Source organism: Erythrolamprus reginae, chromosome 7, assembly GCF_031021105.1.
Source record: "Erythrolamprus reginae isolate rEryReg1 chromosome 7, rEryReg1.hap1, whole genome shotgun sequence".
NCBI lineage: Eukaryota > Metazoa > Chordata > Lepidosauria > Squamata > Dipsadidae > Erythrolamprus > Erythrolamprus reginae.
In genome coordinates, this window is record NC_091956.1 from 84,587,906 (window position 1) to 84,603,871 (window position 15,966).

The following is a 15,966-nucleotide window of genomic DNA, read 5'->3' on the forward strand; positions in this document are numbered from 1 at the left end:
ACAAACATACCATGCATAACTTGTAGTAGCCTAGGGGGAAAGGATAACTTAACTCCCCCATGCCTGGTGACAAAGGTGGGTCTTAAGTAATTTGCGAAAGACAAGGAGGGTGGGGGCCGTTCTAATCTCTGGGGGGAGTTGGTTCCAGAGGGCCGGGGCCGCCACAGAGAAGGCTCTTCCTCTGGGGCCCGCCAAACGACATTGTTTGGTCGACGGGACCCGGAGAAGACCCACTCTGTGGGACCTTATCGTCCGCTGGAATTCGTGCGGTAGAAGGCGGTTCCGGATGTTCCAATGCCACGAAGGGCTTTAAAGGTCATTACCAACACTTTGAATTGTGACCGGAAACCGATCGGCAGCCAGTGCAGGCCGCGGAGTGTTGCAGAAACGTGGGCGAATCTAGGAAGCCCCACGATGGCTCTCGCGGCCGCGGATATGCCTTATACTTTTTTTCATAGCAGAAATTTTAAATTTAAATCCTATGTTTGCATTATCTTATGCATTTTAATGGGTTTATGTCAATGGCTCCGGAAATTTCATTTACAGGTGACCAAGGATAGCGGTAACACTGCAACCAGCAAGAACCATACTATTTGAACGGGAAGAATAAGCATCCATTATATTACATGCATCGCGTGAAGCCAGCTTGCAATAGTATCTCTCCTTATTCTTCCATTCACACAGTGCCCTGAGTCATCAGCTGGATTGTTCATATTGTAAGAAGAGCTTTTCAAAACAGCCCAGCAGGAAAAGGGGTCGCTGGCTGGAGAAATATGCATATAATCCTGAAACTCAGGAGAAGACAGTCTCTGCATTGTAGTATCCTGTCCACACTAATTTATTTTGCATCAGTATAACCTCTGGTCCTATCAGTAGTTCATGCATTTTAAAAACACAATAAAATCCTGCATATGGTTAGCAGGGGTGGAAGGCAGTTGCAAGCTAGGAGCATTGTTAGCTGGATCCTACTGGTGATTGGGAGCGTTTCTGTGAAGGATGGAAGGAAGGAAGGAAGGAAGGAAGGAAGGAAGGAAGGAAGGAAGGAAGGAAGGAAGGAAAGAGGAGGGGGGAGGAGGGGGGGGAAGGAAGGAGGAAGGGAAGAAAGGAAGGAAGGAGGATGGATGGATGGAAGAAAGGAAGGAAGGAAAGGCAGGAAGGAGGAAGGAAGGATGGAAAGGAAGGAGGGAGAGGGAGGGGAGGGAAAAAGGAAGGAAGGGGGAAGGGAGGAAAGGAAAAAAGAAAGAGAGAGAGAGAGAAAGGGAGGAAGAAAGAAAGAAAGAAGAAAGAGGGAGGAGGGGTGAGGAGGGAGGGGGGAAAGGAAGGAGGAAGGGAAGAAAGGAAGAAGGAAGGAGGATGGTTGGAAGGAAGGAAGGAAAGGCGGGAAGGGAGGAAGGAAGGAAGGACGGAAGGACGGAAAGGAAGGAAGGAAAGGCAGGAAGGAGGAAGGAAGACGGAAAGGAAAGAGGGAGAGGGAGGGAGGGAGGGAAAAAAGGAAGGGAGGGGGAAGGGAGGAAAGGAAGAAAGAAAGAGAGCGAGAGAGAAAGGAAGGAAGAAAGAAAGAAAGAAAGAAAGAAAGAAAGAAGAGGGTGGAGGTGTAGGGAGAGTAGGGAGGAAGGAACGGAAGAGAAGGGAAAGCAGGCAGGGAAGGAGGGGGAAGGATGGAGGGAGGAGGGAGAAAGGAAGGAAGGAGAGAAGGAAGGAAGGAAGAAGAAAAGGGGAGGGAGGGTGGAGAAAAGAAAGAAAGAAAGAAAGAAAGAAAGAAAGAAAGAAAGAAAGAAAGAGATTCCTTTGCAAAATATGGGAATATTGCAACAGCAAAATCAGGTTGTTTCTTCTGCCCTCTGATCCCTCTTTTCTTGCTGTTTTCTCTGCACTTTTAAATAGTTGAGTGATTGCATTAATTTCTTTCTTTTACCTTTCAGAACGGCCGCCACATCGTTGCTCTTCTCCTCATTGATTTTGCCTTCCAGAGAGGAAAGCGTCCGACTCACGTCTCTCATGACCACTGAAATGTTGTCCACCTTCTTCTGTAGCCAAGTCAGCTTCACCTCCTGGCTGCGAATCTGTTCATCTCACTTTTTGTGCCACTGCTGAATTGGGGGGGGGGGGTAGGAGAGAGAGAAATAGACAAAAATGCAATGAAAGCAGAAGATATTTACTGCAGGGGGGGGGTGGATCCACCAAAATACATGAAACCGCTGGGTGAGATCATCCAAGGACATGGGGTGAGGTATCATCAGTACGCTGATGATACCCAGCTTTACATCTCCACCCCATGTCCAGTCAACGAAGCAGTGGAAGTGATGTGCCAGTGCCTGGAGGCTATTAGGGTCTGGATGGGTGTCAACAGACTCAAACTCAACCCGGATAAGACGGAGTGGCTGTGGGTTCTGCCTCCCAAGGACAATCCCATCTGTCCGTCCATCACCCTGGGGGGGGGGGAATTATTGACCCCCTCAGAGAGGGTCCGCAACTTGGGCGTCCTCCTCGATCCACAGCTCACATTAGCGAACCATCTTTCAGCTGTGGCGAGGGGGCCATTTGCCCAGGTTCACCTGGTGCACCAGTTGCGGCCCTATTTGGACCGGGACTCACTGCTCACAGTCACTCATGCCCTCATCACCTCGAGGTTCGACTACTGTAATGCTCTCTACATGGGGCTACCTTTGAAAAGTGTTCGGAAACTTCAGATCGTGCAGAACGCAGCTGCGAGAGCAGTCATGGGCTTACCTAGGTATGCCCATGTTTCACCATCACTCCGCAGTCTGCATTGGCTGCCGATCAATTTCCGGTCACAATTCAAAGTGTTGGTTATGACCTTTAAAGCCCTTCATGGCATTGGACCAGAATATCTCCGAGACCGCCTCCTGCCGCACGAATCCCAGCGACCGATTAGGTCCCACAGAGTGGGCCTTCTCCAGGTCCCGTCAACTAAACAATGCCGGTTGGCGGGTCCCAGGGGAAGAGCCTTCTCTGTGGTGGCACCGGCCCTCTGGAACCAACTTCCCCCGGAGATTAGAACTGCCCCTACTCTTCCTGCCTTCCGAAAACTCCTTAAGACCCACCTTTGCCGTCAGGCATGGGGAAACTAAACATCTCCCCTGGGCACGTTAAATTTATATATGGTATGTTTGTGTGTGTGTTTGCTATTACATGGGGTTTTCTTAAATCGTTAAATATTTTAATTAATTGGATTGTTGTGACTGTTTTACTTGTTGTGAGCCGCCCCGAGTCTTCGGAGAGGGGCGGCATACAAGTCCAACTAATAAATAAATAAATAAATAAATAAAAAAAATAGAACCCACAGCCTGTTGTCAGAAAAAAAGTGATAAGTTTCGTCAGTCATCCAAGTGATTTTCCATTCTGATCTTTTTGTGTATACAGTGGTAAACACTGAGTGTAATATGATTATGTTTAGTCTAATATCAAGAACTGTTCTACAGTATCCTATACATGACAAATATGTGATTTAGATATGTGTCTTTTTATCCTTTCTGTCTCTTTGTCTTCACCTACCCCTGTTCTTTTCTCAATAAATTAATAAACTATTTTTTAAAAAAAGAATTACAATTACTACTGACCTTGGTCGTTGGGCTCCTGTTCGTTTCTCGGAGTTTGCCCAGTAGTAGCTGTGTTGCTCTCTGCCTGGTTGCTGTGGATGAGCGTTTGATCCTGTTGGGCTGAAAGAACAAGAGGAAGGAGAAGGTTGGGTAAACTGTCCAATAGGACTAATTCATTTCCGGCAGACGTGGTTGGTAAATGCGCAGTAACTGAATTTAAACATGCCTGGGATAAACATACAGTGGTACCTCTACCTAAGGACGCCTCCACTTACGAACTTTTCTAGATAAAAACTGGGTGTTCAAGATTTTTTTGCCTCTTCTCAAGAACCATTGTAACTGGAAAAGGCAGGGAGAAGCCTCCGTGGGGCCTCTCTAGGAATCTCCTGGGAGGAAACAGGGCCGGAAAAGGTGGGGAGAAGCCTCCATGGGGCCTCTCTAGGAATCTCTTGGGAGGAAACAGGGCTGGAAAAGGTAGGGAGAAGCCTCTGTGGAGCCTCTCTAGGAATCTCCTGGGAGGAAACAGGGCCGGAAAAGGTGGGGAGAAGCCTCCGTGGGGCCTCTCTAGGAATCTCCTGGGAGGAAACAGGGCCGGAAAAGGTGGGGAGAAGCCTCCATGGGGCCTCTCTAGGAATCTCCTGGGAGGAAACAGGGCTGGAAAAGGTAGGGAGAAGCCTCTGTGGAGCCTCTCTAGGAATCTCCTGGGAGGAAACAGGGCCGGAAAAGGTGGGGAGAAGCCTCCGTGGGGCCTCTCTAGGAATCTCCTGGGAGGAAACAGGGCCGGAAAAGGTGGGGAGAAGCCTCCATGGGGCCTCTCTAGGAATCTCCTGGGAGGAAACAGGGCTGGAAAAGGTAGGGAGAAGCCTCTGTGGAGCCTCTCTAGGAATCTCCTGGGAGGAAACAGGACCGGAAAAGGCAGAGAGAAGCCTCCGTGGGGCCTCTCTAGGAATCTCCTGGGAGGAAACAGGGCCGGAAAAGGTAGAGAGAAGCCTCTGTGGGGCCTTTCTAGGAATCTCCTGGGAGGAAACAGGGCCTCCACCCTCCCTGTGGTTTCCCCAATTGCACACATTATTTGCTTTTACATTGATTCCTATGGGAAAAAATCACTTCTTCTTACAAACCTTTCTCCTTAAGAACCTGGTCATGGAACGAACTAAGTTTGTAGGTAGAGGTACCACTGCCTATCCATCCTAAGATAAAATACAGGAAATAGTATAAGGGCAGACTAGGTGGACCATGAGGTCTTTTTCTTCCATCAATCTTCTATGTTTCTATGTTTCATTCAATACTCAACAATATGATGACCTGTCTGCCACTTTTTAAATTGCCTTAGTGCTCATCCCAAGAAATAGAATTCTTTATTTCTTTATTGGCCAAGTGTGATTGGACACACAAGGAATTTGTCTTTGGTGCAGATGCTCTCAGTGTCCATAAAAGAAAAAGAGACATTTGTCAAGAATCATGAGGGACAACACTTAATGATTGTCATAGGGGTCAAATAAGCAATGAGGAAACAATCGATATTAATAATTAAGTCTACGGAGAGGGGCGGCATACAAATCTAATTAATAAATAAAATAAATAAATAAATAAATAAAATAAATAAATAAATAAATAAATAAATAAATAATAAACATGTTAAGGATACAAGCAACAAGTTACGGTCCTACAGTCCTAAGTGGGAGGAAATGGATGAAAGGAATGATGAGAAAAAAACTAGTAGCAATAGTAGTGCAGACTTAGTAAATAGTTTGATAGTGTTGAGGAATTATTTGTTTAGCGGATAATTTAGAGTGATGGCATTTGGGGGGAAAAAGTTCTTGTGTCTACTTGGCTTGGGGTGCAGTGCTCCGTAGCGACGTTTTGAGGGTAGGAGTTGAAATAGTTTATATCCAGGATGCGAGGGGTCAGTCAATATTTTCACAGCCCTCTGTGTGGCTATGTGCGTGAGAATGCATCCTGCCATTGTATGCTGTCTATTGTCATGACTTTATTCAGCCTACAGTGTGTTTGGGTGTGTGTGTGTATATATACAGTATACCCATACCACATCTCAGACATCAACACCCTTGAAAATGTCCAAAGATACTTCACCAGAAGAGCCCTTCACTCCTCCACTTGAAACAGAATATCCTACGAAAATAGACTAACAATCCTGGGCCTAGAAAGCCTAGAACTACGGCGCCTAAAACACGATTTGAGTATTGCCCACAAGATCATATGCTGCAATGTCCTACCGGTCAATAACTACTTCAGCTTCAACCGCAACAACACAAGAGCATGCAACAGATTCAAACTTAATACGAACCGCTCCAAACTTGACTGTAAAAAATATGACTTTAACAATCGAGTTGTCGAAGCGTGGAACTCATTACCGGACTCAATTGTGTCAACCCCTAACCCCCAACACTTCTCCATTAGACTCTCCACGATTGACCTCTCCAGGTTCCTAAGAGGCCAGTAAGGGGCGTACATAAGTGCACTGGTGTGCCTTTCGTCCCCTGTCCAATTGTCTTTCCTTTCTTTCACTTATCATATATATTCTCTTCCTTTCATATATCCTCTCCTCTAAGTTCACTTTCACCCTCTTTTATATTATCACATGTCTATCTTTCTTCCTATGTATTTGTGTATTGGACAAATGAATAAATAAAATAAATTAATATACACACAGACACAAGCTTTGCTCTTTGCTAGCAACATTCCTCGTGTGAGCGAGGCTGACAAAAGGTGTACAGTGATCCCCCGATCATTGCGAGGGTTCCGTTCCAGGACCCCTAGCAATGATCGGGTTTTAGCGAAGTAGCGCTGCAGAAGTAAAAACACCATCTGCGCAGCGCTAGCGAGGAGCCGAAGATTGGGGGCCGCGTGGCTGTTTTAAAACGTCGCTGCCGGCATGGGGGGGCTTGCCAGCACCCCCCAGACCCCCAACCCGGCGAACGAACGGCGGGTGGCCGGGCGAAGGGCGGGCTCACTGCTCGCCCGGCCACCCGGGTTCGTTTGGCTTCGGGACATGCCGGCGGCGACGTTTTAAAACAGCCGCGCGGTTTACCAACTGAGTCCCGAAGTCAAAGGCGAACTTCGGGACTCAGTTGGTAAACCGCGCGGCTGTTTTAAAACGTCGCCGCCGGCATGTCCCGAAGCCAAACAAACCCGGGTGGCCGGGCGAGCAGCGAGCGAACGGCGGGTGGCCGGGCGAAGGGCGGGCGAGCGGCGAACGGCGGGCGAGCCAGGCGAACGGCGGGCGAACGGCGGGTGGCCGGGCGAACGGCGGGCGAGCTGGGCGAACGGTGGGTGGCCGGGCAAAGGGCGGGCGAGCGGCGAACGGCGGGTGGCCGGGCGAGCGGCGGGCGATCGGGTGCTGGGGGGGCTTCGCCATCCCGCCAGCAAGAGGGGGAAGACCCAGGGAAGCCGCCCAGCAGCTGATCTGCCCGGCGCCATCTACGCATGCGTGCCCATAGAAAAAAAGGGCGCGCATGCGCAGATGGTGTTTTTACTTCCGGGTTCAAAAATCGCCATATAGCTGTTTCGCAATGATCGGGAGCGCAATACCCGGGGGATCACTGTATTGTAGTAACCAAGCAATATCCTGTGGATGATTAATGAACTGTAGCATCTTTCTAGGGTTGGATCGAGACTGCAACAAAACCAAGGGGAAAGGATTTTTATCTTCTACAATTTTATCCAGAGATTTTGCTTGAGTCTATTTGGAATGAGGCCAGGGGGAGCTTGCCTATTGCTATTAATATCACACTGTAGTCTTGATAAGAATGAGGAATAATTAAATCTATATTGAGACGTTACCCAAGGGACCCGCAGGAGAACCGTATCATTTTTAATAAAGAAGCAACAAAATTGCACTCCAGGTACTTGAGAATACTACTCTGAGCTGATCTCTACAGAGAATCACTTCCCAGGAAGTGTGAGCAGCAGTAATTCTATAGAAAATTACCTCTGCTTATAGCCTGGTTCCATCTTATTTATATATATATATATATTTGCATCACATTACAAGGAGTTACAATGCTCCATGTTTGCATATTACTTGGGTATTCAAACTGCTTTGAATGGAAGGCTTAGAATGATTTCATGGGAAGGGTCACTGTATTTTTGAATGAAGAAATGTAATTTTAATTCTTTTTTTAAAAATAAAGGGTTTTTTAATTTTTATTCCCGCTATATAGAGCGCTGGTGAGACCACATTTGGAATAATACTGTGTTCAGTTCTGGAGACCTCACCTACAAAAAGATATTGACAAAATTGAACGGGTCCAAAGACGGGCTACAAGGATGGTGGAAGGTCTTAAGCATAAAACGTATCAGGAAAGACTTAATGAACTCAGTCTGTATAGTCTGCAGGACAGAGGGAAAAGTGGGGACATGATCGAAACATTTAAATATGTTAAAGGGTTAAATAAGGCTCAGGAGGGAAGTGTTTTTAATAGGAAAGTGAACACAAGAACAAGGGGACACAATCTGAGGTTAGTTGGGGGAAAGATCAAAAGCAACGTGAGAAAATATTATTTTACTGAAAGAGTAGTAGATCCTTGGAACAAACTTCCAGCACACGTGGTTGGTCAATCCACAGTAACTGAATTTAAACATGCCTGGGATAAACATAGATCCATTGTAAGATAAAATACAGGAAATAGTATAAGGGCAGACTAGATGGACCATGAGGTCTTTTTCTGCTGTCAGTCTACTATGTTTCTATGTTTCTATAGACAAGCAAACATACAATACACAATTAATCCATCAGAGCATTATCTGCGTGATTCTTCTGTGCATGTAATTTTAATTCTAAAAGGATTTTTTTTGTGGTGCTTTCTTCTACATAAGGGAGAGCCAAGCTAACTCTGACAAACATATTGTGTGATGGACAGCAGTAATATCCCAATGAGAGCCAGCCAGACAGCTTAGAGTTGTTCAAAGTCTCAGAAGACCCAGGTGTCAAACAATAAAGTAACCTCAGCTTCCTCGGAGTATTAGAGAATAAAAACTAAGGGCATGGATGAGCAGTGGCTACCAGGTGTGATCTGGGGTTCCTAAAGACCCATCGTGCTCAGGGATATATCTACAACAACTGGGTAAAATGCTCTCCAAGATTTCTGACAGAGGTTCTTCTGATTCAGGCTTCTACCCAGCCTGGGATCGTTGGTATAATTGGCTGAAACATTACAAATATTCCAAATAAAAATTAATTAAAACTTTCTTAGAAATATTCCAAAAGAGAAAAATCTGAAATATTATATACAAGAGAAACTGCGAACCTATCAATAGATGGCTATCCAAAAACCATTAGGAACATCATAAACTAAAACGGCTAGAAATAATCTGAACTAAATCTTTAAAGTCGCAATTTAGCGGTCAACAATATAGTTGACAAATCAATAGAAAACATCTTTGGATGGTATAATTTCAATTCTATAGAGTTTAAATTTGACTATATAAGTTCCAAATACAGTAGTACCTCGTGATACAAACCCCTCGTCATACGAACTTTTCGAGATACGAACCTGGGGTTCGCAAAATTTTTGTGTCTTCTTACGAACTTTTTTCGCCTTACGAACCCGCCGCCCGAATGCCGAACCCAGAAGTTCAGGTTTGATGTTCAGGTTCGTAAGGCCGCCGAGAAGCGCCGCCGCCCAGCTGTCGCCTTTTGAAACAGCTGGGGGGGGCTTCTCGGTGTTCCCCCAAACGTCGAACCCGAACTTTTGCTGAACTTCCAGGTTCGGCGTTCGGGAGGCCGCCAAGAAGCCCCGCAGCCCGGCTGTCGCCATTTGAAACAGCTGGGGGGCTTCTTGGCGTTCTCCTGAATGCCAAACCCAGAAGTTCGGCAAAGGTTCGGGTTCAGGAGGCCACCGAGAAGCCCCGCCGCCCGGCTGTCACCTTGCCAGAAGAGCCGTGGAGCTGTCGGCCAGTCGGGAGGCTCAAACGAAGGTGGGGAATCCCAATAGGGAATTCCATGGGCGGAGCTTTGACGTCACGGAGACGTCCTTCCTGGCCGGTCGAAACGTGGACTCTGTTTTGTGATGTGTACCACCTACAGTTCATATTTTGGAAATGCTCATTTAATGTTTTGTTATGTCTTATGTGTTATGTTTGTTTGTTTTCTTTTTTATAATCACTAAAAATTATTTTGAAAAAAAAATAGATGACTTAACGTAAGAGTTAAGAGCCTGGCGAATCCATTCCGGAGCACAATAAGAAAAGGAGGGAAGGAAGGAAAGAAAGGGGAGGAGGGGGAAAAAACATCACCGTGAAACCTCAGCCGCCGTCTGAAACGGAATTTGAGTCTTAAAAGGTTTCTTGAAGTACAAAAGGATTAAGGGGAAGAGTGGGACTCGGCATCCCCCCCCCCTCTTATCTTGGCTTCCGCAGATCCAGTGGGCTTGCTGCTATTTGCAGATAAATGCCGGAAGGGTCACCAGGTTGCCAAGAAGAAGACAACGGAGGGAGCAGAGGAGGGTGGACACGATTTCTGACTCCGAAGGCTCTTTTGTGCAGAGAAGCCTGCTTAATATCACGGTCTGGGCTCTAAAAACTAGTTTGTCTTATAACCTGACAGATCAAAGAGTCTCGCCAAGGATATCGGCACTTCGGGTTCAATCGATATTTCTGCTTTCCCACATTCAAAGGTGGATGTAAGTTTAGTGTGATTGGAATGTAAGTGTTAGAATTGCTCTCTTTCCCCCTCCCCTTTTTTCTCTTTCTTTCTCTCCTCCCTCCCCCTCTCTCTGTCTCTCTCTTTCTCTCTCTCTCTCTGCCTTCCTCTATTCCTCTCTCTGCCTCTCTGCCCCTCTCTGCCTCTCTTTCTGCCTCCCCTTCCTCCCCCCTCTCTACCCCTCTCTCTCTCTGCCCCTCTCTGCCTCCCTCCTTCCCTCTCTGTCTGTCTGTCTCTCTCTCTCCCTCTCTTTCTTTCTCTCTCCCTCCCTCCCTCTCTCTCTGTCTGCCTTTCTCTTTCCCTCTCTGTGTCTCCCATCTTCTCCATCATTTTATTTTAGGGCTTCTAGGGAAGGGAAGGATAAAGGGAAAAGAAGAATGAAGGGAAAGGAAGGATAAAGGGAAGGGAAGAATGAAGGGAAGGGAAGAATGAAGGGAAAGGAAAGGAAGAGAAGGGAAGGATCAAGGGAAGAGAAAGGAAAGGAAGGATGAAAGGAAAGGAAGAGAAGAGAAGAGAGAAGGGAAGGATGAATGGAAGGGAAGGAGGAAGGGAAGGAGGAAGGGAAGGGAAAGGAAGGAAGGACGAAAGGAAGGGAAGGCAAAAGAGTAGGGAAGGATGAAGGGAAGAGAGGGGAAGGGAAAATAGAAGGGAAGGGAAAGATGAGGGAAAAGGAAGGATGAAGGGAAGGGAAGGGAAAGGAAGAGAAGAGGAGGGAAGGATCAAAGGAAGAGAAAGGGAAGGAAAGATGAAAGGGAAGGAAGGGAAGAGAAAAGAGAAGGGAAGGATGAAAGGAAGAGAAGGATAAGGGGAAGGGAAGGGACCAAAATTCAATTCCCAATCACAAGGAAGTTAACCTAGTAACTGTGATCCTTCTATTAAGAATAGGCGCGAGGCACATCGAAGGCTGTGATTTTTTTTAAAAAAAACACTTTGTGTGTAATTATGGAAACAATAATGAAGTATTCCATAAATGCACATGTAACCTAGCCACCCTTAAAACCTCATTGTAGCCATACCTACAAGTACAATATAAGCAGAAAACTACACGTTCAGCAGCTCTGTTATCTTCAGACAACCATAGCTGTCAACAGGACTTCAGCATTCATCCCAGTTAATTATGTGGGATTTATCAGGTGTCAGCAAGCAGATATAATCTAGGATTGGAGGGATTGGTTACTTTCTGCTGATAAAGGGCACCTGATGGACACCTTTTATTCCTTCACTTACCAGTCTTTTGTTCCCAAATAAATTCACTAGCATGGCATCAGCGAGGTATCTTGCTTTGAAAAACACAACAGTTTCCAGATATTTTCCTTTATGATCATCTTTTAAATGGAATATCCCAACAATTATAAGCCTAGCATTGAAAGTACAGTGGTCCCTCTACTTACAAACTTAATTCGTTCTGTGACCAGGTTCTTAAGTAGAAAAGTTTGTAAGAAGAAGCAATTTTTCCCATAGGAATCAATGTAAAAGCAAATAATGTGTGCGATTGGGGAAACCACAGGGAGGGTGGAGGCCCTGTTTCCTCCCAGGAGATTCCTAGAGAGGCCCCATGGAGGCTTCTCCCTGCCTTTTCCGGCCCTGTTTCCTCCCAGGAGATTCCTAGAGAGGCCCCACGGAGGCTTCTCCCCACCTTTTCCGGCCCTGTTTCCTCCCAGGAGATTCCTAGAGAGGCCCCACGGAGGCTTCTCCCCACCTTTTCCGTCCCTGTTTCTTCCCAGGAGATTCCTAGAGAGGCCCCACGGAGGCTTCTCCCCGCCTTTTCCGGCCCTGTTTCTTCCCAGGAGATTCCCATAGAGGCTCCATGGAGGAACAGAGTCTCCATAATGACCCCAACGCTTAAACCTAGGTCAGGTCACCTCATATTCGTGGTACATGTCACTCATCCTAATATCCCTGCAATGCATACCCTATGAGCCCCAGAACCCCCACCCCCAAATTTCCTCAACCTAAAAAATCCCAAACAGCCACCACAAATTGCCCATCATCTGGCTTGATATTACACAGCTTCTGCCCGCCACTCAAAGGTCTTATTTGCATATCTTAAACAAAAATGTGTGAAATTGATCCATTTCCTTGTTAACTTGAAGGATAAAAATAGAAACAACAGCTTGAGGTCAGCCGAATTCTCTCCCCGTTATTTTGCAGTCGGCATCAGATATTTTCTTCCATGATAAAAGCCATGGAGAGAAAAAATATGCTAGATAATAACTGGACAGCAGAATAATGCCATGCCAGATTGGGTGCATCCCAGAGGTGGGTTTCAGCAGGTTCTGAGTAGTTCTGGAGAACCAGTAGCGGAAAGTTTTAGTAGTTCGGAGAACAATGTCGGTTGGCGGGCCCCAGGGGAAGAGCCTTCTCTGTGGCGGCCCCGACTCTCTGGAACCAGCTCCCCCCCGGAGATTAGAACTGCCCGTACCCTCCTTGCCTTTCATAAACTCCTTAAAACCCACCTTTGTCGTCAGGCATGGGGGAACTGAGACATCTCCCCCGGGCATATACAATTTATGCATGGTATGCTTGTATGTATGTCTGCTTAATAATGGGGTTTTTTAAATACTTAAAATTGTAAATTATTAGATTTGTCATGAACTGTTTTATTGTGTTGTGAGCCGCCTCAAGTCTACGGAGAGGGGCGGCATACAAATCTAATAAATAAATAAATAAATAAACAAACCGGTAAATATATTATATTATATTATATTATATTATATTATATTATATTATATTATATTACATTACATTACATTACATTACATTACATTACATTACATTACATTACAATACAATACTATAATATAATATTATATTATATTATATTATATTATATTATATTATATCATATCATATCATATTATATTATTATGTTATATTTACTTAATTTGTATGCCGCCCCTCTCCGAAGACTTGGGGCGGCTCACAACAACAACCACAACACAATATACAGAATACAAATCCCATATTAGATAAAAAGCTAAATTAAAAACCCATAAATACTTTTTAATATTAAAAAGGTGGGGGTGGGGGAAGAGATAGTTTGTCACCCTATACCTGGCGACATAGGCATCGGACCAGAATATCTCTGGGACCACCTTCTGCTGCACGAATCCCAGCGACCAGTTAGGTCCCACAGAGTTGGTCTTGTCCGGGTCCCGTCGACGAAACAATGTCATCTGGCGGGACCCAGGGGAAGAGCCTTCTCTGTGGTGGCCCCGACCCTCTGGAATCAACTCCCCCCAGAGATTGGGACTGCCCTCACCCTCCTTGCCTTTTGCAAAATTTCCCGTGGTGTTAGGAACTGAACACCACTGATAACACAACTACTCTACAAAAAGACCTAGAATCGATTTCTGACTGGTCCAACACATGGCAACTCCAAATCTCAACCAGCAAATCTTCAGCAAAAAGAATCAGAACTTCAAATACAAACTGAATAAACAAATTATTACAGATAATCCCCACTCGGTTAAGGAACTTGGAATACTAATAACTAAAGATCTAAGTGCCAAAGTCCACTGCAAAAACATCGCTAAGAAGGCTTCAAGAGTTGTTAATCTAATCCTACGTACCTTACGCTCTGGAAATCTCACACTACTCACCAGAGCTTACAAAACCTTCGCCAGACCCATCCTCAAATACAGCTCGTCTGTTTGGAACCCATATCGCATCTCAGACATTAACACCCTCGAAAATGTCCAGAGATACTTCACAAGAAGAGCCCTTCACTCCTCCACTTGAAACAGAATTCCCTACGAGACTAGACTTTCAATCGTGGGTCTTGAAAGCTTAGAACTAAGACACCTCAAACATGATCTAAGTATTGCCCACAAGATCATATGCTGCAACATTCTGCCTGTCAAAGACTACTTCAGCTTCAACCACAACAACACAAGAGCACACAACAGATTCAAGCTTAATACTAACCGCTCCAAACTTGACTGTAAAAAATATGACTTTAGTAATAGAGTTGTCAAAGCATGGAACTCATTACCGGACTCTGTAGTGTCATCCCCTAACCCCCAACACTTTACCCTTAGACTATCTACGGTTGACCTCTCCAGATTCCTAAGAGGTCAGTAAGGGGTGAGTACTAGTGCACTAGAGTGCCTTCCGTCCCCTGCCCTATAGTCTCTCCTATATCTCGTATTTCTTCTCTACTATATCCTCTATAACCTTCACTGTGTATTATTGTGTATTGGAAGGAAGAAAGAAAGAAAGAAAGAAAGAAAGAAAGAAAGAAAGAAAGAAAGAAAGAAAGAAATAGAGAAAGAAAGAAAGAAATAGAGAAAGAAAGAAGGAGAGAAAACGAAAAAGTAATAGAGAAATAAATAAATAAATAAATAAATAAATAAATAAATAGAGAAAGAAAGAAAGAAAGAAAGAAATAGAGAGAGAAAGAAAGAAATAGAGAAAGAAAGAAATAGAGAAAGAAAGAAAGAAAGAAATAGAGAAAGAAAGAAAGAAATAGAGAAAGAAAGAAATAGAGAAAGAAAGAAAGAAATAGAGAAAGAAAGAAGGAGAGAAAATGAAAAAGTAATAGAGAAAGAAAGAAATAAATAAATAGAGAAAGAAAGAAATAGAGAGAGAAAGAAAGAAATAGAGAAAGAAAGAAATAGAGAAAGAAAGAAAGAAATAGAGAAAGAAAGAAAGAAATAGAGAAAGAAAGAAAGAAATAGAGAAAGAAAGAAAGAGAGAGAGAGAGAGAGAAAGAAATAGAGAAAGAAAGAAAGAAAGAAAGAGAGAGAACAAAAAAGTAATAGAGAAAGAAAGAAAGAAATAGAGAAAGAAAGAAAGAAATAGAGAGAGAAAGAAAGAAAGAAAGAAATAGAGAAAACGAAAAAGTAATAGAGAAAGAAAGAAAGAAAGAAATAGAGAAAGAAAGAAAGAAATAGAGAAAGAAAGAAATAGAGAAAGAAAGAAATAGAGAAAGAAAGAAATAGAGAAAGAAAGAAAGAAAGAAATAGAGAAAGAAAGAAAGAAAGAAAGAAATAGAGAAAGAAAGAAAGAAATAGAGAAAGAAAGAAACAGAGAAAGAAAGAGAGAAAGAAAGAAAGCTCCACGTGCCACCTGTGGCACGTGTGTCATACATTCACCATCATTGGTATAGGGCTTCCTGCCTGTGTAGAGGGGGTGGACTAGAAGATCTCCCAAGGTCCATTACAAGTCTGTTATTCTGTTAAATGTAATGTGGGTTTTTTAAAAAAGTCTTGACTATACAAAAACAAGATGAGTCATTTCGGAAAGGCGAAAACAGAGAGGAATTGAAACGGAGTTTTATCCAACTTTCTTCCCAGAAAAAGGGGGAAAAACAAAACCAGACAATGGTTTGCCAACTTCCTATTTTAGAGAGACCTGCTTATCGCTTTCCATTCATCTGGATGCTGGACGTTGCCAGAGAGCTTCTATCTAGCGTGGGAGATTTGGGAATCTGAAAGGAAACACGGATGGGGTTCCTAGAAGAATCTGGATTTCCTCCTGCAGCTGGACAGAAAGGTTTTAAGGTCCCATTGATTGATAAATATGATTGAATCCCCCTTTATTTATTTATTTTATTTATTTTGTCATACAAATATAGTATTGTATTGTATGCTGCAACGTTCTACCTGTCAATGACTACTTCAGCTTCAACCGCAACAACACAAGAGCACGCAACAGATTCAAACTTAATATTAACCGCTCCAAACTTGACTGTAAAAAATATGTCTTCAGCAACCGAGTTGTCGAAGCGTGGAACTCATT

At 44.4% G+C, this 15,966-nt stretch overlaps 1 protein-coding gene across 1 annotated transcript in view; it reads right to left on the reverse strand.

The window, feature by feature from the left end:
- Positions 1–15,966, reverse strand: part of MMRN1 (multimerin 1) — a 59,440-nt gene that overhangs the window by 19,956 nt on the left and 23,518 nt on the right. Inside the window, 3 exon segments of the mRNA XM_070758011.1 lie at positions 1,916–2,072; positions 2,074–2,090; positions 3,582–3,680. Coding sequence (XP_070614112.1) covers positions 1,916–2,072; positions 2,074–2,090; positions 3,582–3,680 — 273 coding nt within the window.